Below are 27779 nucleotides of genomic sequence, written 5' to 3' on the forward strand. Positions count from 1 at the left end.
GTTTTTGGCACATCGCGTTTTGGTACCCACTTTCTGGGTGGTTTGCTCTAACTTGCTCCTGATTTTCGAGTATTTGGCCCATTTGCTGCTCGTGCTAGTTTCTGGCAATTAAATATACTGCGTTGAATCGTCGTATTTGATGACTTTTGTCCTCTTTTCAGCATTTTCTTGAATGTTTTACGCATCAGTGAGGTATCATTGATGTCTCCTATAGCCTGATTTGCTACTGAAAAGGAATCGCTAAAGAAATTTCTTGCAGGAATTTTCTAAAGCGACTCCAATTTGAACTGACAGTTCTTTTCAACTGCGTACTGCGATCAGAAAAAAAGCGCATTCTTGATCGATTCCTTGCAGAAATTTCCCATGCATCAAGATAGGCCGAGAAATTACTTGTCAGCAGCAAATCAGGCTTATCCAATAAACATCCAAAACAAAAACACTGGACGCCATTTTGAATCAATGTTGGGTAGTTGAAACGGGAGTCGATGTAGAAAATTTCTGCAAGGAATCGGCGAAAAAATTTCTTGAACGATTGCTTTTCATCAGCAAATCAGGCCTAAAGCCTGATTCGCTGCTGACAAGTAATTTCTCGGCCTATCTTGATGCATGGGAAATTTCTGCAAGGAATCGATCAAGAATGCGCTTTTTTCTGATCGCAGTACGTAGTTGAAAAGAACTGTCAGTTCAAATGGGAGTTGCTGTAGAAATTTTCTGCAAGGAATCGACTAAAAATTTCTTTAGCGATTCCTGTTCAGCAGCAAATCAGGCTTAAAGCTAAGTATGCTATTTTGCTCAAGAAAAGTAAAGAAATTTCTTGAAAGAATGGGTCAAGAAATTTCCTACAGAGAGTCCCATTTGAAATGACATTTCTTCTCAACTGCGTACTGCGATCAGAAAAATGTGATTTTATGGAGCATTTCTTGGAAGAAATTTCCCACGCATCGAGATAGGCGAGTCCTTTTCTTGTCAGTAGCAAACCAACCTTAAATTACTATTGTACACACCAAATTTTAAGTTAGCCTTCCAGCAAAATGAAATGCTGGAATGATTTCAGCAATTCATATTTTGCTGGTAATTCAGTAAAGTAAACTTTGTTTGCTGCATTTTCAGCAAACTAATAGTTTACTGAATCAATCAGCAAGACATCTGTCAAACACTTGTAGTTTTTTCTTCTCACTCGGTCTTCCAATTAACAACGATCGTTTGTAAGTATCAAAAATATTTCAAAATAAAGATACCGGATAAATTTGTTTTTATTTTCAGACATTGTTATAAAAAAAAGTTTATCGACAAGCCGGAAGATAAATCAAATTGCCACTGAATAACGCAAAAAGTTATCGCCTGCTCGATGAACCTGAAAACGGGCAGATTTTTCTTAGTGAAGCGCTTAATGGCAAATAAAATGATACAATGTAATTTATGTTATAAGCGAAACATGTGGCACAATAAAGTTTTTAATTTAACGTGGAATCATTTAACATTTCATTTACTAATCGAATTCACAAGCAACTGAAAATTATTTCATTACTGGTTAACCAGCAAACGGGTTTACGCATTGCTGAACGATCAGCAAAAGAGCTGTCACATTTCTGGCAATTCAATTTGCTGAACGATCAGCATTATATTTTGCTGGATGAATTGCTGAAATTACAGCACAAAAAAAATCAGCAAAATTTTGCTGGCGGCCAGCAATAAAAATTTGGTGTGTAAATTTGGATTCAGCTGCAAATTAGCTCATATTTTTTTTGTCGCATCGCGTATTTTCTCAGATTTACCGATCTGCGATTTGGCACGTTCGTAATGTTACGCGACAGATCTTCTGTTGACCTCATAGCCAGATCCTCATTATATATTTTGTTTTGCTCGTGTCTTTCTTATCTCACACGAAATCTTCCGCAGTTTGTTGCTGTTTTTTTACATTCCCGTTACTTTTGGACAAAAACTCGTGAAAACTAGTGGAAATTCAGTGTTGTATAAGTTGTATATCCGCTGTCGCCATGCTTCCGGGTATCGGAATGTTCGGTACCGGTGAGATAACCCGGGTGCTGGTGCCGATCCTCCGCGACAAGGGTTTCAACATTGCCGCCATCTGGGGACGCACTTTGCGAGAAGCGGAGGAAGCTGCCCTAGAATTGGCGATTCCGTTCTTCACCAGCAAAATTGACGACGTGTTGCTGCGGAAGGATGTCGATATGGTGTTCATCACTTGCCCTCCGTACCTGCACTCGCAGATCTCGGTCAAGGCCCTCGGGATCGGGAAGCATGTGGTCTGTGATAAGCCGATGAGCCTCTTTCAAACGGACGCCCTCAAAATGGTCCGCGCTTGCCAGTATTATCCGTCGTTGATTTCCATCGTGAATCACTCGTTGCGTTTCTTGCCAGCCATTGGGCACATGAAGAAAGCCATCCAGGAGGGATATTTGGGACCACCGGAGGAGCTGTCGTTGATCGACGTTAAGGTTGGTACAGTGACTGAAACTCTTATTCGTACAGGGTACTGTTTTCAAATCAAGTTGATGAAACACTTTCAAATTATATACACTGAGAATAATCCCACTCTAGTTTTTATGTGCTGCACACATAAATTTTTGCAATCAAGCTTTGCACATAAATTATATTGGTATTGCAGATAGAACCAGGGAATCTGTTACCCTTACTTTTTATGTACAATGCAACTACAAGATAAGGGTAGATGCCAGCGGCGACTCGTAACCTCACTTTCTACCTGTTCTACGACTCTAAAAATGACTTTTTCGGCAAATTGAGATTATAAATCTAAAAGTTAATTATTGAAATCGTCCTTTCCGACAAATCTCTACTCATTACATGCAAATTTGTTGCTGAAATTCAAGAATTTCTAATCGTGGAACAGGTAGATTCGAGGTTAGGAAATCGCCACTGGTAGATGCAGTTTAATTCATATGATCTTCCATTTATATTTTATGTGCGTTCAACTGTTTTGTTTTGTTGCGCTTTTAAACTGTTTTGTTTTGTTTAGCCTTCTCTAATAATCTAATAAGAAAAAGAAACAAAAATATTAAGTTCTCCTTGAAACGTTTTATATATTGTGGACTAAAGTGTATTTGAATATTAGTATGACTTCAAATCTGAACAAGATTTCTACTGCTAAATCAACGATCAACGGAATCCGTTTTTGTGGCGTCATTTTCAGCAATCAGGTTTGTAGTTTTCGTTGTCGACCTGCTGTCTGGCCGAAAATACCGCTTGCCTCCGGGTGTGGGCCAGTTGTGGTTGTGGTTGTAGCGTTTGTTTCCTGAAACCTCGCGCTGGCCGCAAACCAGAAGAAAGATGTTTTTAGAGTTTTGTTTTCAAGGGTAAATGTGAACTTACAGCTTTATGAATATCCATGCGTTTATAATCGTTCTCATTTTAGACGATGTACTGCATCCACTTCCTGTTTATATAATCAAAGTTCATAAAATAACATATTAAGTACAAGATCTTTGGAAACTGAAAACCGATCAGTGGATTTCCAAGCAGTTTTTTTTCTGTTAGTTGCAATGCGTTAATGGAGACATATAATCACCGCAAGCGCTATTCAAACACCAAAAATAACCCTTAGGCTCCGGTGGAAGTACACAGAGGCGGACCGGCAAGCCTTTAAAAATCGTCGAAGAATCTACACCAACCCAACAAGTCATTTCTGTGGAAGAACTTGGAATGCAGCTGAAAGGTCAATACCACGTACTAGCGACACGCCTGGTCGTAAATCAGCGCCTTGTTGGAACAATGACGTCGACGATGCCGTTAAGAAACGTAGGAAAACACTTCGAGAACTGAAGCGCACCCCATAGAATGACCCCCAGGAAAAAAAGAACGGTAGAAGACTTTCAAATGGCCAGTAATTCAGTCAGAAAAAGCTTTCGAGAGGCAAATGATCAATCTTGGAATAGAATAAGAAAGATCAATTCCCACTGAGGCCAACGGAACCTGCGACACACCCCAGTACAAGTCAACAACAAAAAAGTCGAAAATCATCAAAAAATTTCTGAACTGTTCGCTGTTTACCGCTACGAAACTTCTCTTACTCAGTTTTTTTTTTGGGAAAACTAGTAGAACGCATGGTTTATTGTAGGCTTATCACTCAACTAGAGCGAGAAAAGCGACTGAACAGGCGGCAATATGCATTTAGAAACGGGAAAGGAATTGATAGCTACCTTGCGGATTTTGAAAACACCATATAGGGTAGAAACACCGGTTTTGGTCATACGCCAGTTGTAGCCATAGTGGATTATACACCGTTTTACATAGCCAATCAGCATGAAACCTTTTGTGTTCAATAGATCACATTCATATGATAGAGCTACATTCATTTACTCATCCAAATTGATTCAAAACACAAGAAAAACAATTCATTTTCCTTATAATTTTAACTCCCATACACCTAATTTGGCCAGGGCACTCATAATTTGGCCACTCTCATGAGAAATAAATGCAATTGGCCAATTTAGAAACCGAAGCTAAATCTCTGGCCGAAACTGGTTCCGATTGCCTATATTGACCAACGGGATTTTTGAAGCGAAAACATGGCTTTAGCTCAGTTTTGATATTGTATATACATAAAATGGATTGAAAGCTTGCATTTGACATATTTGTAGTATGAATACGGCTTCCCATTTAATTTTTATTTACATTTTCTCTTAGGCTGGCCAAAACCGATGCTTTTACCCTACGAGCCTCTGGAATCTGGAGAACACTGCGAAGCTACACTATTGGATCTATCCAAAGGCTACGACTCGGTTAGGGTGGTCATTATTGGAGATACCCAATAATGACCACCCTAACTTCATGGGGTTTTAGAGGCACCATAATGAAGTTAATTAAAAGCTTTCTATCTAATTAAAAAATACTAAAATATGGGTTTTTCATTTTTTCCGTGTAATGAGAAGGCGAATGACCCCGTCCCTAAAATTCCGTTTCCAGTATCGGATGTCAAAAAGCTATAGCGATGCGATATATTCGATGGAGCTGGGAGAGCAAATGGTGGAACGCATACCAAAGTTTCCTGCGAAGGGTAAAACGTACGACCATTTTCTGGCAGGACAGGAAATCGAACAGATACGACAGGCAATCACGCGACTGGACTGTGGATTGGACACACCAATATTTCACACCGAGCGATTTTCCCTCGGGAAAACTACATTTGCAGTACGTGTAGGGTCGAGACAACCGTTTCGCATATCCTTGCTGACTGCAGAAAGTACGACACAAAAAGATCTGAAGCTAATAGGGACTTTGTCATCACTAATATCCTCAACAACAACGAGTAAAATATAGACAAACCATACTGAACCCAGTAATCATATCAGGTTTATCTGATAACACATATGTTTTTTTTTCCATCTAGCTTTTCACATAACCCTCATCAGTTTATGACATAAACTATCGCAATCAATTTTTAATCAGATTCATCAGATAAAACACATACCTTTCATGAAAAATTCATGTGCGAGTTTTTGGATTTTGTTAATGAATTCCATGTGAAACTAAGATAATAGTTATTGGTTTTTTTTTTCAATATTTTTCATTTGTTTCTTTAATGAATAGAAGGATACATTTTCAGGATTTGCTTTGCTAGAATATACCAAAAATGTAAATTATGTTCATATTTATATATTTAGTATTCAATTTATCATTGATATACATTTCATTGCATATCTAAACCAAAATTCTTTGATTTTGGTCTTTTGGTTTCCAAACCTGTTCTTTCCTGCCATGATCCTTCGCATGCGACTTGCGAATAATATGAGTTCTCCTTATGATGGTCCTTTCTCTCTGCAAATTTAAGATCCAAAACAACAAAATAATATTTCATAATAATTTTGTAAAGAGTAAACTTACGTATCGTTGCCATTTAAAATTAAATATACCGAATCGTTGCCATTTAAAATTAATTATACCGTACACTGAAACGGTTTTAATGAATCCTTAATCTGTTAAAATTACATCAAACAAATACGCCATTTTGAAAACACTGCCTTTAACCACAAAATTTTCATATCTGAAAATCACATGATTGTTATCGGATAACATACATGAACTTTGTTCATATACAATTTACAGTATTGGTCATTGAATATAATCAGGTATTTTGATGAGTGTTATGTACTTTCTACATGAAAACCAATGCATACACATAATTTGGATATGAATTCTAATATGATGACCCTGGCCACGATCACATCAGGGTTTGATGGTGCCAAAGTAGAAGGTGCACCATAATAATATTCGTCTGTGAAACATATCACCTTCCCAATATTTTGGCACACCTCTAACGGTTCATGATTTTCATGGAACGGCTGCGTTCAGGCGGAGGATCTGTTAATATGTTTCGGCATATTATCAGGTCCTCTTCGAACGGAGGGACCGCCAGGGCTTAGTAGTTGCTTATAAACCAGTGCTGGTTGTTGATGTTTCAGTTCGTTTACACGAGCTCTAGCATCCTTTGTACTAATCAGTAATGGTGGTTAAGTTTCAAAGCTAACGTGTGATCAATCGTTTTATAATGCAACATAAAAATGGGTGTTTTGTAGAACTGTGCGTTGAACTCGTCATTTTAAAATTAGTGATTGTGAGGGTGCTAATAACGATATTTGAAGAAATTTGTGGTGATGAAAATATTTGAAAATTGTATTGAAAGTGATTGTGATAGTTTTGTTAAAAACACATACATAATAATACTAATATGAAACTACAGTGGTACGTCTGTTTGTCTATGCTATTAGTTTAATGATGGTTGTAATACATTCTGCAATAATTTCTCTGAATTCAACACATTCATAATAAAAGAGTTCATAATGACAGCGAGTGCAGTAAAATTTATCGAAGTGATTTTATTTTTCTACTGTAACTTTCTTGATCGTAGTGCTAAATCATTGTTTTATATTTTTTAATTATTTAGTTATGATAACAGATGGTAAATGGTAACAAAAATGAATTATTATGAAAGTAGTGTAATGTAATTTTGATAAAAAATTGTAGATGTGAAAGTGAAGTGATATAATGGAACGTATACATATATGATGTGTATTACGAAAGTTAATGAGTGATAATCGGTGATATTAGTGATAATGGTAAAAGAAAAGTGACGACAACAAAAGTGTGGTAATTATGTGACAGTGACTGATGAAATGAAATGGGGAATGAGGACCTTTCATAAAAACTATTTCGTTCTTCACTTCAATCACTTAAGTAGCATTTCAAAACCATTTCATAGTTTTGTACTAGCCTGGAATACTAGACTGCAAAACTACGGCAAGGGTTGATTGCTGCTAGGGTACACAGTGACCATTTGAGCAACATTGCTTACACTCAAGATAAAGTCCTCATTTGATCCATGTGCAAACCCACATGGATTTTTGCAATGGGGGTTCGCATATGCATAGTATGTGCGAACTCAATGGATTACCTCCAATCACTGTTTTCATTAAGATCATGATGAATTCAAATTGACTCCATACTTCACGCACATACTTTTTAAGGGTCGCATCAATCGTACTTATTGACGTTTCACATCAATTCAGGCTGTGGTTTTAAAAGTTTCTTTTCTTTGAAAGTACACGGTATTTATTTTTGTATTCTGAATCAGAAATATTTCGATTAAGTTCACGAACAATTTCCAAACCAGTCAGCAATGGAGTATTAGCGAAGGATGGAAACAGTTTATGAATTTAATGAAACATCACTGATCCAGAAAACAAAATATTGTTAACCAGGTGTTCCAAGGGAAATCCAATGGTGAATAGTTAGATGCAACATGTTTATTATACAGATCTATGTAAATTTATTACAAACGCGTATCAGATTCAAATTTGTTTCTTATATACATAAATAATAAGTAATGTACAGACCATGACACTGGTTACTTACAGATTCCTGGCACCACTCGACAATTCGCCGGAAAATTTCATCGATGTTCCAAGCTGGCTGCTGATCCGGCACCCGTCAATGCGTCTTCCAGTTCGTCTCTTGAAGTTCGCCAAAGACAATCAAAATCTATGTTTGCACCTTAAAAAACATACATAACGTTGAAATTTCATGTTAAACCATGTTTGTTTTTCAATCTATAGGCAATTACCTTCAAATGTATCCGAAATTTCGGCAGGCAGCTGTAATTCGTATAGCATGATTTCGCGGAAACTTTTTTCGGTAGCCATCTTTGTTTTCACTGTGTGGTTCGAGATGCGAACGAGTTCAAAGTCTGCACATACTATAAATGTGACTCAAATGACATGCATGCATTACACAAATTAAAGGTATTTGTTAAACATGTGATAAGTATATAGTACACATGAAATCAATGAAATCGCAAAATTAAGTAACGTATGTGCAAATGCACCTGTTTTTCAGGGGGCGGTTTTTTTGAGTGTAGGAACGTTTGTGTGATGAATGTAATAGAGGCTTATAAAAGCAAATGTTGGGCAGGAGCTTAGGGCAGATTAAAAGTCCCAGTACTACCTCTATCGCTACTGACAAAAAAAAAGAATTCTAATATTCTGAATGTATGTGACGTTTTTATTACTTTTTATGATATTTCTTGGCTCAGTGTAGTTTAGTTTTCTTAAAAAAAATGTAAATTGCTAGATAGTGTTTAAGCATGTTTCTTTCTGTTTATATTTTCCCTCAAGGCGAATGATTCTGTAGTTGAAATCTCGCAAATAAATAATAATGATAAGTTTTAAATGTTATATGTTTGTTTTATGATAGGTGTACCAATACGGAATTCGGGTGATTTTAGACACGAATTCTGAACTTTTCCATTAAAGGGAAGGTGTACCGGTATTCGCCATGTACCAGTTATTCGCCACCCTGGATTATTTACCGTTTTACGACATGGTTGCCAATTGTTTAGTGTTCGCTAAATTGCTTTAAGATGATACGGAAACATTCTTGGAAACCGCAAAATTTTCTCAGATTGTAATAGAAAAAAATCTTTTTCCTTAAAATTTTTGTTCCTTTACACCTATTTTTTGCCATGGTGTTCCTGATTCGCCACCCTCCATAAGAAATGAACGTAGGTGGCGATTTCAGGAACCGAAATTAAAATCGTGGCGAATACTGGTGCAAGTGCTCCAGTATTCGCCACCCCCATTTTTATTACAAAAACAAAGTTTCTGATTAGTTTTTATATTTTTCCTGCTGAGCATGGATTGAAAGCTTTCGTTTAATGTATTGACAGTAACCAACGGTCTTTTTATTTATGTATTTTATTTTATTTTATTTTATTTTATTTTATTGATGTACAAGGGGGTCAGGGGCCAAGTCTCCAGCATAAGTTTGAAAACTCACACCGTCCATAATACACCGAAGGGGTTTTGGAGTTTGGGAAGTAGGCAACGCAACATCTTTGACCAGAAGGTTCTTTAAGTTTTGCTTCTACTCTTGGCTTCCAATACACGTATGAATGATGCAAGGCCAAAAGAACATGAATCAGTCATACATATAGCGGTAGTGAAGTGTTTTGCCTAGGGATATGGGAAAGGAGGGATTTTGGGTGGTGTTTTGTAAATAGCTCTGTGGAACAAGTTTGTTATTAGTTAAAAAATTAGTTAATCTGATTCACCTTGCAATCAGTAATAAGAATATTTACAAAAACATGATACTTAACTTTTCTTGGCCAATACGCTGCCATGTCTTTCCTCTCCAATGGATTTTTCCTCGTTGTAATGGCGGGTTAGATATGAAAACAAGGATAAAGAGAGAAGAAATGTTAGTGATTGTAACATGCTTTATTGCAGTATTGGCCTACACTGAAGTCATACAAAATTCGCTCTTTGGATTCCCACGATAACAATCCCTGAAACTGATTATGAACCACATAAAATTTATCCGAAAGAGCAAAAATCTTAATGTTTCAATGTAGGACAATCCAGCTTTATTGCATGTGAGAAGTTCTTGGTGATATTCTCACAACGGCCATTCAGAATGGTTCGACGGATGTAGATAAAAGATCATTATGATAAAATTAACGCGACGACATGTTAGTGAACTCAGAACGATTATTGTATTTGCAACTGTTAATTTCGATAGTTAAACTTAGGGTCGGTTATTGTATATAACTTTTAAGATAAGCAGGAGTAAAGCACGAACGCGAAGTAATGACCTTCCATCACATCTTCAAGTGCTCCCCACAAGCACAACACTTCATTCTGGCACTTTAGAACGTCCATGTTGTAACTTGTTCACACAAGAAATCTGCCTCGACCGAGTTGGCAGAACGCGCCCATACCCCTTTCTGAACCAAAGGACAGGGAGTAACCAACGGTCTTTTTATTTATGTACAAACAATATTTTTCCTTAGGGTGGCCAAAACTGGTACACCTCCCCTACCAAAGATGAAATTAAATGAAAACAATTTATTATTGTCGACCAATAGATTACACATATGACCTTCATTATTGATAAAATATTATGAATTCGATATAATATGATAGGTTTTTACCAACTTGATGTGAAAACAGTAATAGTAGGAATTGATGTTCCCTCTCCTTTCAGGTGCGCATGAGTTCTTTGTTCCACAACAAGTTTGACTGGTTGTGCGACGAGACGATGGGTGGCGGAGTCCTAAATTTGGTGGGAAGTCACGTGATAGATTTGGTAAAGTTTCTAACGGAACGGAAAGCTGTAAAAGTTCATGGAACGGTGCGAACCTACATCAAACATATGGGCCAGATCAATGGAATCCGTCAGATTACAGCTCCAGACTTTTGCACATTCCAGATGGAGCTGGAAAGTGGAACTCTGGTAACAGTGAATATAAATTGTCACATTTCAAATAATGCTTTCCATCAGGAAGTGGCTGTCTATGGCGGCGAAGGGCACCTAACGGTGAGAGGAGGTGATTTGGTGGGTCATCGAACGACTGGCGAAACCGGAGTTATTAAGGAGGAAATGTTGTACATCGACGTGCAAGATTTGCAATTTTCCACTTCGGAAACGACACTGCCAAGGCCTTACGTTAAGGGACTATGCAAAATGGTGGGTGCACTGCGCGATGCTTTCCATCCGAATAAAGAGACTACTGGTTGGATAAAGGAACCGGTTCAAGCTGCTGCTACCTTTGAAGATGGCCTTTACGTTCAAGCGGTTCTGGATGCCGTACGGAAGTCTAGCGAGGACCGATGCTGGACCAAGGTAAATGTTTGTACTGAATCTCCTACGAACCAGAAATTTCTATCGGCCGCCAGGATGACTTCTGCCACTGCCCTCCATTAAATGTAGTTGGGGTCAGTACGACATGGCAGTATTAGCTATTTATATTTTACTTTGCTTTTGAGATCACATAGTATTTTTAACATATACTTCGTGCTATTTTTATAACAACCAGCTATTTTTTCACATTTTTGTGCCTAAATTATTTTTTATCTTGTTATTCACCGCTTTAAAAAAGAAACACATTCGAATACACGATTTACTTTCCAAAAAAAGTTTTGATGTTGATAGAAAAATGAGAACTCCATTTCAAGAACACACTACGATGTATTTCTAAAACCAAGCATACATTGCTCTAGTCTTAACTTCTAGTGCTATTTTTCTTGTTCAAACCAACGATTTCCGATCGTAAATTTTGATTTTCATTGGAAAGCGATTTGATCACTTCTTGTAGTTTGGTCACCTGCTCACGATGTCTGTTCTCCAGTTCGTCCTTGTCCTAGAAAGAATTGACTTTACTATACAAAATTTCTGAGTAATAAAATCGAATGGGATTTCTTACCGCAACAGCTTTCTCGAGCTTCAATTTTGCTTCCCGTGGTGATATAGCCTTACTGGACAGTCCCAGCAATGCTTCCATTCTGGTGCAGGCACGTTGCTTCTCGTTTAGCAGCTCTCTCAACTTGTTCAACTCGGACAGCAGTTCCATGTTCTCCTTCAACAGCTTCATAGTCTCGCCCGTATCTTTAGTCTGCCCGCTCTTCATTTTCGCATTCTTGGTCAACTTTTCCAAGTGTTCTCTCTGTCGAAGGAACTCATTCTGAACGTCTTCGGTTGAAGCCAGTGACTTCTGAAGCTCTTTGTCGTCCGAATATCGATGGCACAGATCGGTTATTCCTCGTTTCAATTCGTCGGGTTTTTGAATCAGTCCAGCGACGTTATAAATCTCTCTGCAAACTTGTTGGTACTGATTTTTAGCCCCGCGGAATCGATTGCGCTCCTTACGAAGCTCTAGATCGGCTCCGTAGTATTTGTCGCGCAATTCTTGCAACTGTAAAGCTAGTTGTTTGTTGTTCTGCTGCAATTCTTCTAGCTTTTTCTCCATCTCACCAATCACTTCTTTCTTCTCTTTGATTTCCCTTTCCTTCGGTTCAATTTGGCTTTTGAGCTCGTTAATTTTGTGCGTTTGAACTTGCTTGTATTTCTCCAACTCGTTCGTCTTTTTGTTCATCTCGTGAAGTTTACGTTCCTTTTCTTTGATAATCGCTTCACGATCTGAGAGGTCTCTTTTTAGATCTTCAATGTCTCTCTGGTGTTGTTTAATTGCTTGCTGAAACTTTCCGTGCTGATATTGGAGGGTTTCAATCTCTTTTCGGTAGTTTTCCGCCTCTCGGCTTAGAGTGGAGAATTTCTTCTTCAGTACTCCGGCCTCACCTCGCCATTTCATGCAATTTTCCTCCTCCTCTTGGAGTTTCTTCTCGTAGTTCAGCTGCAATTCGACTTTGTTGCGATCGTTGTCAACATCAACCTGCTTGCAGTACTCGTTGAACTCTATTCGTTTTCGATCCATTTCCTTCAACAATCCTTCTATAATTTCCTGTTTTTCAATCAGTTGTTTCTTTTGGTCAGCCTCCAAAGATTCTGAAATTGTTGAAACATGTTAGAAAGCAAACTAACTAATATCTAGAGATATTTTTTTAAAACTCACCAATTGTATCCTGCAAGCAACCTGCTGATCGACGGAGTTTGATCTCATAATCTTCTCGCATCTGGTCCATGCGTTGCTTCATTTCGCTGAGCTTGTCGTATTCCATGATAATTTTCTCATGGAACTGCGCTTCGAATTCCATCATTTCCTTCTGATGATCTTCCTTGGCCTGAGCAATACTCGCCGTCATCAGGTTGAACTCCTCCAGATGGGCCATTTCCATTTCTTCATTCTTTTTCTAGAGGGATCGTTAAGAGTTTATACTCTTGTATGGTATCTTCAACCATCAACCAACTTACCTTCAATTCTTCAATCGCTGCGCAGTAGTCTCGATGAATGTCCCTCATCTGCTCTGAGTGGAATACGTCCCCTTGTTTCATCTTGTATTGAAACTCCATAATCTGCTGTTGAATCCGCATTTCCAGGGTAGAAATCAAATCATTCTTATCGACCAAATCTTGCCTAGCTATCAAGATATCCGAACAAAGTCCCAATTCCGGAGCATGCGGCGCAGTTTTACCTTCGTTGTTCAAAATCGTCCAGATGATCAACGTACCGTCATCAGCCGATGTAATAAGTGTGCAATCGTTGTAAGTCAAACAAACCTTGGTGATTTTGGTGTTGAAGAACCGAATGTTGCTGCAATTCCCGTTACTGCTATCTACATTGTAGAGGTGGCCTCTCTCTGTGCCAACGAACATCATCAGATCGGATCTAGACAGAGCAATGTCCGTTAGCGGCGTCAAGTCTGGGATCTTGAATTCTCGATTCTGAAACATCAAAGCATTAAAAAGACATTCCAAAATATCGACAACCTCACAGCTTTACTCACTATGTCTGATTTGCACATCTCCCGGATAAGTCCCGTATTTGTGATGGCAAACACTGAATTGGCATCGCTCGTCAATGCCAAGGAACGGTAATGGATCCCTTTCTGGACTATCTCTTCGATTCGCTCGCCGGTTACTACATTCCATTTGTAGATGGCTCCATCGTTTCCACCGGACGCTAGGAGAAGATCATCAGCAGACCATGATAGGCTCAGTATGGTTCCATTGTGGCCTTTGAGCGTTTGCACAACTTCAAACGTGAAGATACTGATTAAACTGATAACCTTTCCATGAGCTGCGGCCAATAGGTGACCCCGGTTCGAGAACTTCAGCTGTGTGCAATTCGGGTAGTTGAATGCCTTGGTAACCTTAAGGTCATCCAGCTGAATTTGCATCAACCGTAGCAAATCGATGAAACCAACGGCGGCGAAGAATCCCGATGGGTGCAGCGCGATAACTCCGATTTCGATCTGAAACTTCTTTACCAACTCGACTTTCATGCTGTGGTAGTTCCAGAGACGTATGGTAAGATCCTTAGCTAAAATTTGAAATTCGGTCGTATAACTACAGGTTATTTAAACAACTTTAGTAACTTACACGCAGTCATAAGAATTGGCTTCCAGGAACATACCGAGAGACCAACTATTCCATTGACATGAAGAGGTTCCCCCAGATGTCGAAACACCAATTCGCTGACCTTCAGAGTTTCTGGAACGAACAACATTCCAATGTAGATTTGGGAATGTTTCGTAGCGACGACGATCGTGTCTTGTTCGGCATTTACGGCGACGTTGATGATCTTGTACGATTGTTCATCGTAGAGCGTGACGGGGATCCGTATGATCGATTTCTTCGTAAAAATGTAGTTGGTAGTTTTCTCGAAAACGTGAACCGAATTGTGGATAGCATAGAGAAATCCTGTGTCGAACTGAGTCAAACAGAGCACATCGTGGTTTTCCTTCTTGGTACTTGAATCGCTGTCCGGGCTCGACGAGAGTTCTCCATCGGTATCGGTCGAAAGATCGATCCGCTCAACTTCGTCGGCTCTCAGCTTGAGTTTTAGCTCTCCAGATTCAACAAATATCAGTTCGGTTTCAGCCGTTCCTGCAGCGAGGGCTTCGGCAGTCAACCATGCGATCGATGTTACAAGCAAGTTGTCCCCTTTGATGGTTCCAATCTGTCCGAAGCCCTTATCGGTTTTGTTCATTATTTTGAGCATGTAATAACCCCCGACGGCCACAATTGTGGCATCTCCGGGGTTGCACGACAAATAGTTGGCCTGCCCTTGTTGACTGGAGTTGGAGGCTCGGCCAATGATGAGCGATTCGTTCTTATCGAACGAAAAGATCGAGAGAAAGGCATCCGGTTCCACGGAGAGGACTGCGATTCCACGCGAGTCGTATGTGAAGCAAATGTTGCCTATCTGAGTGTTGGGGCAATCCGGTGGCAGTTGAAGGGTCTTCCGTTTCTTCAGCGTTGCGATGTCGTAGATGTTGATCAATGATTTGCTGGTGTAGGGTTGGGAGATGGAGAAATCAAAATTAAATAGTGTCATGCTAGTAGGTAATGGCCCATCTTCTATCTTCTTCTTCTATCTATCTATCTATCTATCTATATACATAAAAATGGAGTGGTGTTTGTATGTCATGAAATGGCTTGAGCACGGGACATCACATTTGCACAGTTCTTTCACTTTTATCTTTTATCGACGTGTTCGTGCGAAACAAAAGTCTAGGATAGTTTTTGGAAAATTCAGTTAGAAGAGATAAACTAATATCGTCAACGTACCAGTATCCGCTCATGTTCCAGTAGCCCGCTCACGAGTTTAAAAAGTGAGATAATTTGAGTAAATACGCAAAAGATTGTCCACAGTATAATTCAATTTGTCGATTTGAATCGTCTAGTGGCTAAAGTTTTTAGATTTACTTTATTTAAACTTATCTTTTTTCAGTTTGGTTTGATTTTTTTCCTATAGGTAGTGCTAGTGAGTATGTAAAATTGAGCATGCTAAACTTGTTCTCGAATCCACAAGAGATAGAAAACTCGAGTCTCCTGGAAAGTTGTTCATAGTATCATGGACATTCGGAAATCAGATCTTTTCTTCTTCTTCTTCTTGGCATTTACGTCCTCACTGGGACAGAGCCTGCTACTCAGATTAGTGTTCTTATGAGCACTTCCACAGTTATTAACTGAGAGCTTTATTTGCCAAAGTTGCCATTTTCGCATTCGTATATCGTGTGACAGGTACGATGATACTTTATGCCCAGGGAAGTCAAGGAAATTTCCATTACGAAAAGATCCTGGACCGACCGGGAATCGAACCCAGACACCTTCAGCATGGCTTTGCTTTGTAGCCGCGGACTCTAACCACTCGGCTAAGGAAGGCCCCATAATCAGATCTTTTAGATCATAAAAAAAAAAATAATCAGATCTTTTAGATCATAAAAAAACAGTTGGTGCCACTAGTAAGCATATTAAATTAAGGATTTCAAGCGAGTTATATCTTCTAATCAAAATAAGATAGAAAATTTGAGTCTTGAATATCCAATGATTTAAAGCCGAATCACTAGGAAATGAAGTGCATTTGGACTGAATCGCTGGAATATGAAATGAATCAGACCCGACACTATTGAATATAATGTCATACATGAATCTCTTTAATATGAGGTGAAGCTGACAAGATTAGGTAAAAATTAAGTAGAACAATCCAGGATCTCTTGAAAATGAAGTGAATCAGTCTCAAATTATTTGAGCATAAAGACCCAATTCATTAGAAAAGGAAGTGAGCTAGTCCTAACAGTTTGGAAGACATGAATCACTGGAAAATGCAGTTAAACAAAAACGAATGACATAAACTTAAAAATGAATCAGATCTGAATTACTTGAATATAAATTAATTCAGACCTGTATCACGTGAATATGAAATAAGTTAGACTTATAAAGTGAATGAATGAATGAATGAAACCTGGTGCACCTGAATACGCAATGAATCCGACACAAATCACTTGGATGTGGAGCGAATCTAACATGAATCACTCGACAATGAAGTTAGTCAGTCCTGAATCACTTAAATATAAAGTATGACAGACCTGAAACATTTGAATATAACGAATCAGTATCGATTATTAGGAGATTGAAAGAAAGGAGATTTACTCAATTACTTGAAAATGAAATAAATTAAACCTGAATCACATGAAAATGAAGTATATCAGTCTTGAATTCCTTAAATATGAAGCAATTCAGACCCGATTAACTAAAATATAAATTAAATCAAACTTTAAACACTTGAATGTAAAGTAAATCAGACATGAATCGCTTTTAAATGAATGAATCAGACCTGATTCACTCAAAGATGGAGTGAATCAATAATGGAGTCCTCAAATACAATCAGTCCTGAATCTCTAGAAAATGCAGCCAATCGTACCTGAAACACTTGAATATAAAGTGAACCAAACATGATTTACTTGAAAATTAAATGAATCAGTACCAAACTGCTTGAACATGATGTGAATACCTGATCAACTGGAAAATGCAGAAAAAAATGACCTACATTTAAGGTGAATCAGACCTGAACTATTTGAATATCAAGTATTTCATTCTTGTCCATTCTTGAAACAGATGAATATGAAGTAATTTCGATCTGCGTCACTTGAATATTATGTGAATCAGATCTGAAAGACTTGAATAGGCAGTGAATCTGACATGAATCACTAAAATAGGAAGTGAAACAACCCTGAATTACTTGTAAATGAAGTGAATCTGACGTGAATAATGTGGGTATGAAGCGAACCAAACCTGAATCACTTGAATATGAAGTGAATAAGTCATGAGTCACTTGAACATGGAGTGAATCTGACATTATTTTTTTAATATGGAGAAAATAAAACATGAATTACTTGATTATGAAGTGAATCTAACCTGAAACACATGAATATAAAGAGGATCACTAGGGTATGGAGTGAATCAACATGAATCAATTGAATATAAAGACAAGCAATCCTGAATCGCTTGGATAAGAAGAGTTTCTGACTTGAATAATTTGAATATGATGTGCGTCAGGCACGAATCACTCACACATGAAGTAAAAAATATCCGAATCCTTGAAAGATTCATCAGATCTGAAACACTTGAATATGCAATGGATCAGGCCTGAATCACTTGAATATGTTATGATTCTGATCTTAATCACTTTCACTTCCATATGCCAAAGACTATCTGAACTATGGATATTCTATCTTATTGAATCATGAGATTTAATAACAGTCAACCCTCCATAACTTCATGTTCCATAGCTCGACAAAGTGTTGAAGAACTAGAGTAAAAGTTCGTTTTCTTGATAACCTCGGAATTCTGTAACTTAAGTGACGTCCGGATTTCTTGAAGTTGAAAATATATAAATCATTCTGTTTTCCGAATGCACTCGACTTTCTGAACAACTTTGCCGTAGACTTTAGCTTTCTATTTTATTTGGATCAAAAAATAAACTAGTTTAGAATGCTCAATTTCATATGCTACCTAGCGTCATCTAGCAGCAAAATTTAGAATCAAACGGTTGGCAATTTGGATGTCTTTGAACTTATAATTAACTTTGTCGAAGACTCGAGCTTTCTATCTTATCTGAATGATGAGTTAGATGCTCATTTTTATCTGCACACTAGCGCTACCCAGCGGCTAAATTTAGAATCAAATTACCTATTTTCCAATAGTGCTTGACATTCTGAACAACTTTGCTGAAGACTAGAATTTTCTATCTCATGTGAATCTCAAGATAGAACATGTTTAAAATGCCCAATTTTACATACTCACTAGTGTCACCTAGTGGCAAAATTGCGAACTAAACCTTCCGAATGTCTTCGACCTGCTGAACAACGTTGCCGAAGACTCGAACTTTCTATCTCATATGGATCACAAGATAGAACATGCTTAAAATGCTCAATTATACATGCTCACTATTGCCACCTAGCGGCAAATTTCCAACCAAACTGTCTGCCTTCCGGATGTCCTTGATCCGCTGAACAACTTTGCTGAAGACCGCACTATTATAGATCATCAGCATCTCGAGATATAGTATCATGAACGTTCGTGTTTTGAGGAGATGCTAAACTTTTCAAGGTGATTCAATATTCAGCTGAGTGTTGCAATACTTTTTCAAGCGAGTCCGTATTTATGACGGGTAGTGTATACCTATATAGTCTTCTATGAAATCGACAAGAAGTTCCTCATTATATCCATCTGTGGTATTGCTTGAAAACAACGAGTGATTTCTTCATAAGTTATAACAGGAAGATTTTTGAAAATTATTTCATAAGATGAGGATTTCTCCAGAATTTTTTCAACTATACCACTAAATATTTGTCTATTTCACTAACGGTTTCTTCAGGAAATTATAAACAGATCAAATATTCCCTCTTGAAATAATTTGGGAAGCATACCTGGAGATTCTCTTGGGATTGTTGCTAAAGGTTTTGGGGTACTGACAAAGTTTTTTTTCAAGAATCATGTTATGTGTTTTTCTACCACGAATTTCATCCATAATTTACATAAAGACGGGGTTGGTGGTCTGATGGCTACCGCTTCTGCTTCATATGCAGAAGGTTATGGGTTCAATCCCAGGCCCGTCCCTTTCCTCGTACTTTGTAGTTGTATATCTCTCACTTGCTTCTATCTTCCATTCTAAATATATCACACTCGAAAACTATTCGTTCATAGCAAACGCTAGAACCAGAGACGGACAAGAAACCGTTTCCCTAACGCTTCCTACTTCCACGCGCACGCCTTTCTTACGCATGATATATAGGCAGTCTGCTAACCACAAAAGCAAACCTCTCTGCCATGCCTTTCCCCCAATCCATACACTCCCGCATGAACTGGCGTGGATGCAGTGGAATATACGGTCTACGTGGGAGCCGGTTCAATGCATCATCAATTCCTCCCCCTTCCCCTCATTGGTCTGCATTCTGACGTGGCAGGTGCCATTGTTGCCTAAAAATAGAAGATCACCAGCACTTATACACTGAGGATGCCTGTTAGTCCCAAGCAGTCATTCGGTTGGTTCCTTGTGTAAGTGCAGCTGATCTGGCGATACTGGAGTGCATCCACGGGCGGCCAATCAAGCTCAAGCTCACGAATTTCATCCATAATTTATCGCTTTAATTTCTTTAAATATCCTCAAAGCAGTTTTAAGACATTACTACTAAATTTTGTTTTTGAAATTTTGCTTCAAATCAATCTTGGAATTATATCCAAAAATTTTCGATGGATTCCTTTTCTAGTGATTTTTTTTAGCAGATTCATAAGTAAATGCATGCAAAGATTTATCAGGATCCAAGTGTTTGGAAAATTATTTTGGAAGCTTTTCAAAAATTATTCTAGTAATACCTCCAAGGATTAAAAAAAAACAAATTACACCGTCTTCAGCATATAGACTGCACAGACTGAACGATTACATTAGGCAACGGACAACACGAAACACCCTGTGATGAATTATTCGTTTGACGAAAAGTTTCCACTGACTGGAGCGGGAATCGAACCCACACTTCGTGGCACAATACGCCTAAACGCCTGACTGAAGCTTTTAGCGATGGGTGATATGCAGAGGCGCGTGATCAATGAGAGAATGTGTAAGTTGAGGCTCAAAGGCCGGTTCTTCAATTTACGCGCAGCTTGAACGCGAGATCTAAACGCTCAGGTTGGCTAGGAGGAGGAGTTCAGACCGACGACGATTGGAAAGTTCAGCGCCCACCGGCAGACGAACGAAAACGGCTTACGACTAATTGATTTCGCCGCCTCCAATAATATGGCCATTCGTAGCACCTACTTCCAGCACAGCCTGATTGATGGACGGCAATTTTCTGACATTATCGACGCCAGGACCTATCGTGGCGTTAACATTGACTCTGACCACTATCTGGTGATGGTTAAACTGCGCCCGAAACTTTCCGTCGTTAACAACGCACGATACCGACGGCCGCCCTGGTATGACCTAGAGCGGCGTAAGCAACCGGATGTCGCAGCTGCATACGCGCAGCACCTCGAGGCTGCATTACCGCAGCAACGAGGTAGCTGAAAGCAACATCGGGTACGTGGGTCGGAATCGATAGAACGGTTGGTTCGACGAGGAATGTAAGCATATTCTGCAGAAGAAGAATGCAGCGCGGGCGGTCATGCTGCATCAAGGGACCCGGCAGAACGTTGAACGTTATAGACGGAAACAGCAGCAGCAGACCCGCCTCTTTCGGGAGAAAAAACGCCGCCTGGAGGATACGGAGTGCGAAGAGATGGAACAGCTGTGCCGGTATCAAGAAACATGTAAGTTCTATCAGAGGCTCAACGCATTCCGCAGCGGCTTCGTGCCGCGAGCCGAGATGTGCAGTGATAAAGATGGGAAATTTTGTCGGACGGACCCGAGGTGATCGAAAGGTGGAAGGAGCACTACGACGAACACTTGAAATGCGCTGAGAGCACAGGCAATGAAGGACGGGACAACGGAGGAAATGCCTTCGTCAGTACTGCCCCTTCTTCCCGTCGGTCCAGGTTCTTTTCATAATGGAAATTTCCTTGACTTCCTACGACATCATTGTACTTGCCATACGATATACGGATGCGAAAGTGCTCATAACACTAAGCCGAGAAGCACTATGAGCACTTTCGCATCCAGACTCCAGAAAATCACTTATGCTTACCGGTGATTCTGAACTTTTTCAAGTGTTGCAATATTCGGTGAAGGGATTCCATACTTTAAGCGTTAAGTGTTGGTACAGAATCTCAAAATTTACTCTTTATGCAAATAAATCCTAGTTACAGTTGTTTTATGTATGTACCTATAATGGCAATGACTGATCATACTTACTTATCAGCACTCTTTTCCGATATTGCTATGTATCTGCGATCCGGCGAAATGACAATCCTTTCAGGGTGATAATTTTCTGGAAATCTACAAACAATCAATTCCAGTTTGCAATCATTGCTTAGAAAACCCTCGATCACATTACTTTTACCTCAAAAACTTCTGCTTATTGGTGCTGTAATCGTGAATGGCTAGGACCCCTGCCACCGGGTAAATGATCTCCTGCTTCGTTGTGAAATGCACATTTCCAACAATATCCGTTCGCAATCCAAACACATTCTTCGGAACGATCGAAATCGGTTTAGAACGGCTTTCTTTCTCCATTATTTCACCGATAAAACGTTCAACTTTCAAAGAAATTTTTCAGAAAAATTCCTCCACGGAGCGAAAATTTTTCACCACTTATCGATTGGCTGTTCACTTCTGAACTGAAACCAGGCCAGCGGAATAAACAACCATTCGGGTGCATTCAACGGATTTTGACCCGAGCCCGGGTGCCTTGGTAACAGTGCGGAATTCCGATACTAGGTGTCGTTTTGGGGGCGCGTGCTGAGAATGCGTTCGGTTGCTATTTTGAAGCAACAGGTCGCGGGGACATTCGGTTTTGTAGCAACGGCAGGAAGGAAATTGCGCCCATTCAGTCAAAGGCAAAGGTTTCCGGAGGCGTGAATGATTGACGGAACCAGAGCAGTGCTGAACTTGAAAGTAAAATAGCGATCGATATCGCGGTAGCCTACTGTGGATGTGTGGGGAGGGGGGTTGAAGAAAAAATCCGATTTATTGAGGTGATTTGAATATTCAAAAAGTTTTATTATGAGTTATGTAGTGTTTTATTCAAATTATTCTAAAAAACTTTATTAATGAATAATGTGTTGACTGCATTACGCGCGTCCAAGGGGAATGATGAAACTTATGCTATCGGCGAAGTCACCCCATTCTGTCCGCTTGAGTTGGAACGTCATCACCCATGTGAGGATTAAGGTAAACCATATGAGTGATCCGATCGCGGAAAAGATTACATCTGAAAGAAAAAAGATTTATTTATAACTTTTTATTTACTATAATTTTTGATCAAGTATGCATATTCTCAGATATTGAGGGGGTGTCCATTTCGCCTCGTATGTTCATTATGCCCCTAATCCCCCTACATTTATTATCAACCAAATAACTACCAATGACCTGGGAGGGAGGCACCGATACTACACACGAAATTTGATACAATTTTTTTTCCAAACTGCAAGACAACTCCAGTTTGCCAACGACAATCAAGGCAGGCTTGGTGAAAATCACTAGTTTTCATTTGTTGTGTACCTTCGATCTTTCTGGACAAACATCGAAAAAGGGCCACATTTTTCTATACGTTTAATTTTCAGTTTTTATTGAAAACAGTAAAAAGAGCCTCATTACATTACGTTATATTCAATTAGAATAAATGGTGCTCTCGTGACGTTACTTTTGAATGTGCATGAATTGATTCTAATTCGATTTTTGCTACTTTTGGTGAAATGTAAAAATATGCTTTGGCTAAATACGCGCTTTTATCATGTTTGTCCATTGTTTAAGATCCGGGCTCACAGTGACAATTCGTGACAGCAAAATCTCGGCTCACTGTGACGTAGAGAAATTTTGCATTGGTTTCTCCCTCCCAGCCAATGACAACCAAAGTTTAAGTTTCAAAAAGACAAAGATTTTCTCATTCAAATTTGTATAATTCAAGATTATAATTCACTAGAAGCCCACAATTTTGAAGTTTGCCCAAAACTGCTCCATAATTTTCTTTGCAGGGATCTATTTGCAATTTATCCCCAAATTCCTCTAGCAATTCTTTCAGCATTTGCTTCCATTACTATCGAGAAATGATGAAGTAGTCGTTTTTTATACAATTATCAGTCTTTACCATTTTGCATAGAGCCTCTTTAGAAAAAGATACCGCTATTTATACCTTTTGGAGGAAACAGTTTGTCACCATTAAACTCTCAAAAGCGCGCCCCACGCTATGTCTGAACTAAAAGATTATAAAAATCGAATGTACTTAAGATTTTTTCTCGCTAGAGATCAGTATTTGGTCTATATTTTCATAATCGGAAAGATTTGAAATATTCTATCGGTGACATTTTTTCCATACATTTTGAGTGGACTGAAATGCGTTGAAAATGGAATTTTCATAGGTTTTAGTATGAAAAATAGCTTAAAAGTGGAAAAAATCAAAATTTCACCGATGAAATATTTCAAAACCTTCCGATTATGAAAATATAACCCAAATACTGAACTCCAGCGAGAAAAACCCCGATGTACAACCGGTTTTTATAATCGACTGGTTCAGACAAAGCGTGCGCCCCTCATGATACTGATTGCTATTTTATTCATATTTCTTGATACAAAATGGACTACATTATTGCATGTTATGTAACCATGGCTGAAGAAGAATTATTCAAAATACCTGCTAACAAAAAATACTTTCGCAAAACATGTTTAAAATGTCAGTGAGCGAAATTAGCAGCGCGCGCAAAATATGGGTTCTTCCTTGGGTACTTCACGGTATAAGCCTTAAAACAAGAAGCTTATTTTAGAATGTAGGAAGTCTGGTACTCCACTGATTCGGAATCTTTTACCTCCTAGATATCCAAAGATAAGCACTTGAACTCGGAAAGAACTTATCTTATGAATTAGTGACTTGTTACTCTCTTATACTCTTTCGACCATAACTTATCAGTATGAACAAGAACAGATACCATCAGTGCACCAGATTCCGCTCATTTAAGGGAAGTCATGTGTTAAAATGTTTATTATAAAATAACTATTGAGTCGATCAATACCATTTTTATGTCACAATGAAGCTCCAAGTATAGGTAATCAGCGGCAAAATAAAAATAATCTGAAAAAGTTTCATAAAAAAATATGTATTTGCATTTGTTACAGCATCTAAGTGTTCCTATTTCCGCTCACGGTAAACAGATTTCGAGACGAACTTATTAAAAAATGCATTATTTCGAATTTCGTTATTTGTCCTGGTATTTTTTATAGTCAAACCATAGCTACTACTGCAATAAAGAAGGCTGTATACTAAAAACAACATTCCTTTAAAATTTTGTTTGATTTTTTGCATGAGCGGCTATTGGAACACACAAAAATACCTAGTGACCCAATAACCGCTCACGCGGTCTTGTGTATTCAATATAAAGTATTATTTTATCAAATGAAAATAATGTCAGGCGACTTCATTGGAAAGTTGTTAATAGTGCTAGAATATACACTGATGGTACAACAAGAGTACAATATGATAGATTTTATCTCGTAACGTACCTCGAAAAGATGATCTAGCCGCGTTACGGAGAAAACTATAAATAGTCCCATATAGGTTTATTGATGGGTTTACTTTAACAAACTATATATAGTCCCAATGATATTAACAATTAGTAAATACTAAGTATGTACAGTCAACTCTCCCTTACTCGATTTTGAAGGGATCATCGAGTTACAGAACACAAAGCCAATGCCACTGCTATTCAAGGGACCATCGAGTTAGCCATGAAAACCAACTTTTACTATGGTTCTCTAACTTGATATCGAGATACGGAATATCGAGTAAGGGAGAGTTAACTGTAACAAAACATTGAGTGTATAAAAAAGATTATCATAGTTAAACATATCAAACTCTTTGTGAGCTCTGTAAAAAATGATCAATTTCACCCGAAACTACGGTACACTCGTAACTTAATTTAGCTAGAAAATATTTAGTTTATTTGACTTACATTTACGTATCTCTTTCTGCTCATCGTAGGCGGGTTTCCGAAAGGCTTCACTGAAGAACCACACCGTATTGATAGCCCACACGAATGGCAAAAGTGCGAATCCGACTGATAGAAAAAAAAAAGAAACTATGACTAATCTGCCATACAATAGGAAACTGATCAAAGTTACCTTTGAAATACCATTTGCAGAGGTACAGTTTGCGCTCGTTCGGTACCCGGTTGAGATCCATGACTTACTGCGATATTATAGGTTTAAATTAAAAATTGTTAATTATTTTTAAGTAAATTACAGAATGGGATAGGAGAGACTTCAAGCGACGCACGAATACAAAACGAAACGTAAACAAATCTAGCTCTGCGATAGCTGTCGCACATCTCACTCACAGCATATACCTTCGAGGGTAACGTATGTAACTCGTTCCACACGAGTCAACTCCGATTGCAAAATTGTTTGCTTCCACCTCGTGGAAATTTTTTAAACTACGACTGTATAGAAGATCGATTAGTACCTGGTATTCACCGCGTACAGCTCAGTTGTACAAGTTACCGTTAGGGGTTAATTCATTATTGCTTTTCTTATGGCGACTTGGCAATGGACAAGACCAAGAATGGTATTAAAAATTCGTCGATAGCATGGAAATGGAAATTTAATATGATAACTGTACTAATAGGGCGATATTCAAAACTGAAAAGGCAATAGATGGCTCTTTTTCAATGGTAGTAAAAACGAAATCCTGAAGCAAAGAAAGCACCACGGAAGATGAACTAAACACAACAAGTTATGTATTCACTTTACACTTGATTTCTAATCACTACTTTTTTGATTCAGTTTCCTAATAGGGTACCGACTGTTTATTTCGTTCATAACCGCTGACAGTTGGCGCCAGCGGCAAAAAGTATAGACAACAACTTTTAGAACATTCTGTTTCTTTCGCTGGCCGCCGAGCGACGACACTGTTTTTTGTATTCCTTCCACTGATCGCGGTACGCTGGATTCTCAAATTTCTCAAACTTGTGTTGAAAAGCGCATGGAAGAATGGTAGTCGGAGAACTGTCAAAACGTATGGAAAATAATGAAAAACTTAGATTACTTGCAATTTGGAAACTGGATCAAAAAAGTAGTGATTAGAAATCAAGTGTAAAGTGAATACATAACTTTTTGTGTTTAGTTCATCTTCCGTGGTGCTTTCTTTGTTTCAGGATTTCGTTTTTACTACCACTGAAAAAGAGCCATCTATAGGGCGATATTCAAAACTGAAAAGGCAATAGATGGCTCTTTTTCAGTGGTAGTAAAATCGAAATCCTGAAGCAAAGAAAGCTCTACGGAAGATGAACTAAACACAAAAAGTTACGTATTCACTTTACACTTGATTTCTAATCACTACTCTTTTGATCCAGTTTCCAAATTGCGAGTAATTTACGTTTTTCATTATTTTCCATACGTTTTGACAGTTCTCCGACTACCATTCTTCCATGCGCTTGTGTTGAAAGTTTGAGAAATTTGAGAATCCAGCGTAGCGCGATCAGTGGGTGACATACAAACAACAGTGTCGTCGCTCGGCGGCCGGTAAGAGAAACTGAATGTTCGAAAGGTTGTTGTCTGTAATTTTTGCTGTTGGCGCCAACTGTTAGCGTTTGAGAACAAAATACACAGTCATTACCCTATTGCCTTTTCAGCTTTGAATATCGCCCTATTGCGAGCAATTTACGATTTTCATTATTTTCCATACGTTTTGACAGCTCTCCGACTACCATTCTTCCATGCGCTTGTGTTGAAAGTTTGAGAAATTTGAGAATCCAGCGTAGCGCGATCAGTGAGAGGAATACAAACATCAGTGTCGCCGCTCGGCGGCCGGTAAGAGAAACTGAATGTTCGAAAGGTTGTTGTCTGCAATTTTTGCCGCTGGCGCCAACTGTTAGTGGTTATGAACGAAATAAACAGTCGTTACCCTATTCATCACATAAACATGTTTGTAGCTCATCTTATGCAATGTGATGGATTTTAATAAGGTGGCGCAGATCATTGATGCGAGTCACTAGTTCTCTCTTTCATTCTCCCGCTGTTCTTATGCAGCGCAAATAGTGACGTCACTATTTGCGCTGCATAAAAACAGCGGGAGAATGAAAGAGAGAACTAGTGGCACGCATCAATGATCTGCGCCACCTTAGTAAAATCCATCACATTGCATCTTATGATCGATGACTGAACAAATTTTGTAGAAAGATCAACTGAATCTATTATATTTTACTTTTTTGAGAGTAAAGTCTGTTTCAATCGCTTTGATAAGGTTTCTAAAGTACCACCTGAACTATTGAAATACGAATTTTAATGTTTTTGTTATCGGTACGTCCGTCAAAAAAAAAAAAAAAGAAAAATGTTGTATTTGACGCGAAAATTGAATGATTAATTATTTTCAAGCAATTTCTAAGGATTGTTTATTTTATAAAGTGGACACCTTGTACATACAATA

At 38.5% G+C, this 27779-nt stretch overlaps 3 protein-coding genes across 3 annotated transcripts; 1 reads left to right on the forward strand and 2 right to left on the reverse strand.

The window, feature by feature from the left end:
• Positions 1 to 1860: 1860 nt before the first annotated feature.
• LOC5567313 (glucose-fructose oxidoreductase domain-containing protein 1) lies at positions 1861 to 11442 on the forward strand. The gene is made up of 2 exons (XM_001651698.2): positions 1861 to 2459; positions 10516 to 11442. Exons 1-2 carry the CDS (start codon positions 1998 to 2000, stop codon positions 11233 to 11235), a joined length of 1182 nt encoding a protein of 393 aa, XP_001651748.1. The 5' UTR covers positions 1861 to 1997; the 3' UTR covers positions 11236 to 11442.
• Positions 11443 to 11479: 37 nt separating this feature from the next.
• Positions 11480 to 22271, reverse strand: LOC5567312 (cilia- and flagella-associated protein 57). The gene is made up of 8 exons (XM_001651697.2): positions 21708 to 22271; positions 21560 to 21643; positions 14308 to 15218; positions 13713 to 14248; positions 13180 to 13650; positions 12881 to 13118; positions 11735 to 12813; positions 11480 to 11671 (listed from the first exon to the last, which is right to left on the reverse strand). Exons 1-8 carry the CDS (start codon positions 21878 to 21880, stop codon positions 11534 to 11536), a joined length of 3630 nt encoding a protein of 1209 aa, XP_001651747.1. The 5' UTR covers positions 21881 to 22271; the 3' UTR covers positions 11480 to 11533.
• Positions 22272 to 22367: 96 nt separating this feature from the next.
• Positions 22368 to 25680, reverse strand: LOC5567311 (gamma-secretase subunit pen-2). The gene is made up of 3 exons (XM_001651696.2): positions 25478 to 25680; positions 25309 to 25413; positions 22368 to 22577 (listed from the first exon to the last, which is right to left on the reverse strand). The coding sequence occupies exons 1-3, from the start codon at positions 25536 to 25538 to the stop codon at positions 22438 to 22440; spliced, it is 306 nt and encodes a 101-aa protein (XP_001651746.1). The 5' UTR covers positions 25539 to 25680; the 3' UTR covers positions 22368 to 22437.
• Between the last annotated feature and the right edge of the window lie 2099 nt (positions 25681 to 27779).

The sequence above is a fragment of the Aedes aegypti genome, chromosome 2, assembly GCF_002204515.2.
Source record: "Aedes aegypti strain LVP_AGWG chromosome 2, AaegL5.0 Primary Assembly, whole genome shotgun sequence".
Lineage (NCBI taxonomy): Eukaryota > Metazoa > Arthropoda > Insecta > Diptera > Culicidae > Aedes > Aedes aegypti.

Bases quoted from the DNA above. Each gene is read 5' to 3' on its own strand.
- LOC5567313 (XM_001651698.2), top strand. From the start codon at position 1,998: ATGCTTCCGGGTATCGGAATGTTCGGTACCGGTGAGATAACCCGGGTG. The intron at 2,460-10,515 runs GTTGGTACAGTG...CTCTCCTTTCAG, and splicing joins TGTCGTTGATCGACGTTAAG to GTGCGCATGAGTTCTTTGTT.
- LOC5567312 (XM_001651697.2), bottom strand. From the start codon at position 21,880: ATGGAGAAAGAAAGCCGTTCTAAACCGATTTCGATCGTTCCGAAGAAT. The intron at 14,249-14,307 runs GTAAGTTACTAA...TTCAAATTTTAG, and splicing joins GCCAATTCTTATGACTGCGT to CTAAGGATCTTACCATACGT. The intron at 11,672-11,734 runs GTAAGAAATCCC...AATTCTTTCTAG, and splicing joins AGCTCGAGAAAGCTGTTGCG to GACAAGGACGAACTGGAGAA.
- LOC5567311 (XM_001651696.2), bottom strand. From the start codon at position 25,538: ATGGATCTCAACCGGGTACCGAACGAGCGCAAACTGTACCTCTGCAAA. The intron at 25,414-25,477 runs GTAACTTTGATC...TTTTTCTATCAG, and splicing joins CTGCAAATGGTATTTCAAAG to TCGGATTCGCACTTTTGCCA. The intron at 22,578-25,308 runs GTAAGTCAAATA...TTTTTCTTTCAG, and splicing joins GCAGAAAGAGATACGTAAAT to ATGTAATCTTTTCCGCGATC.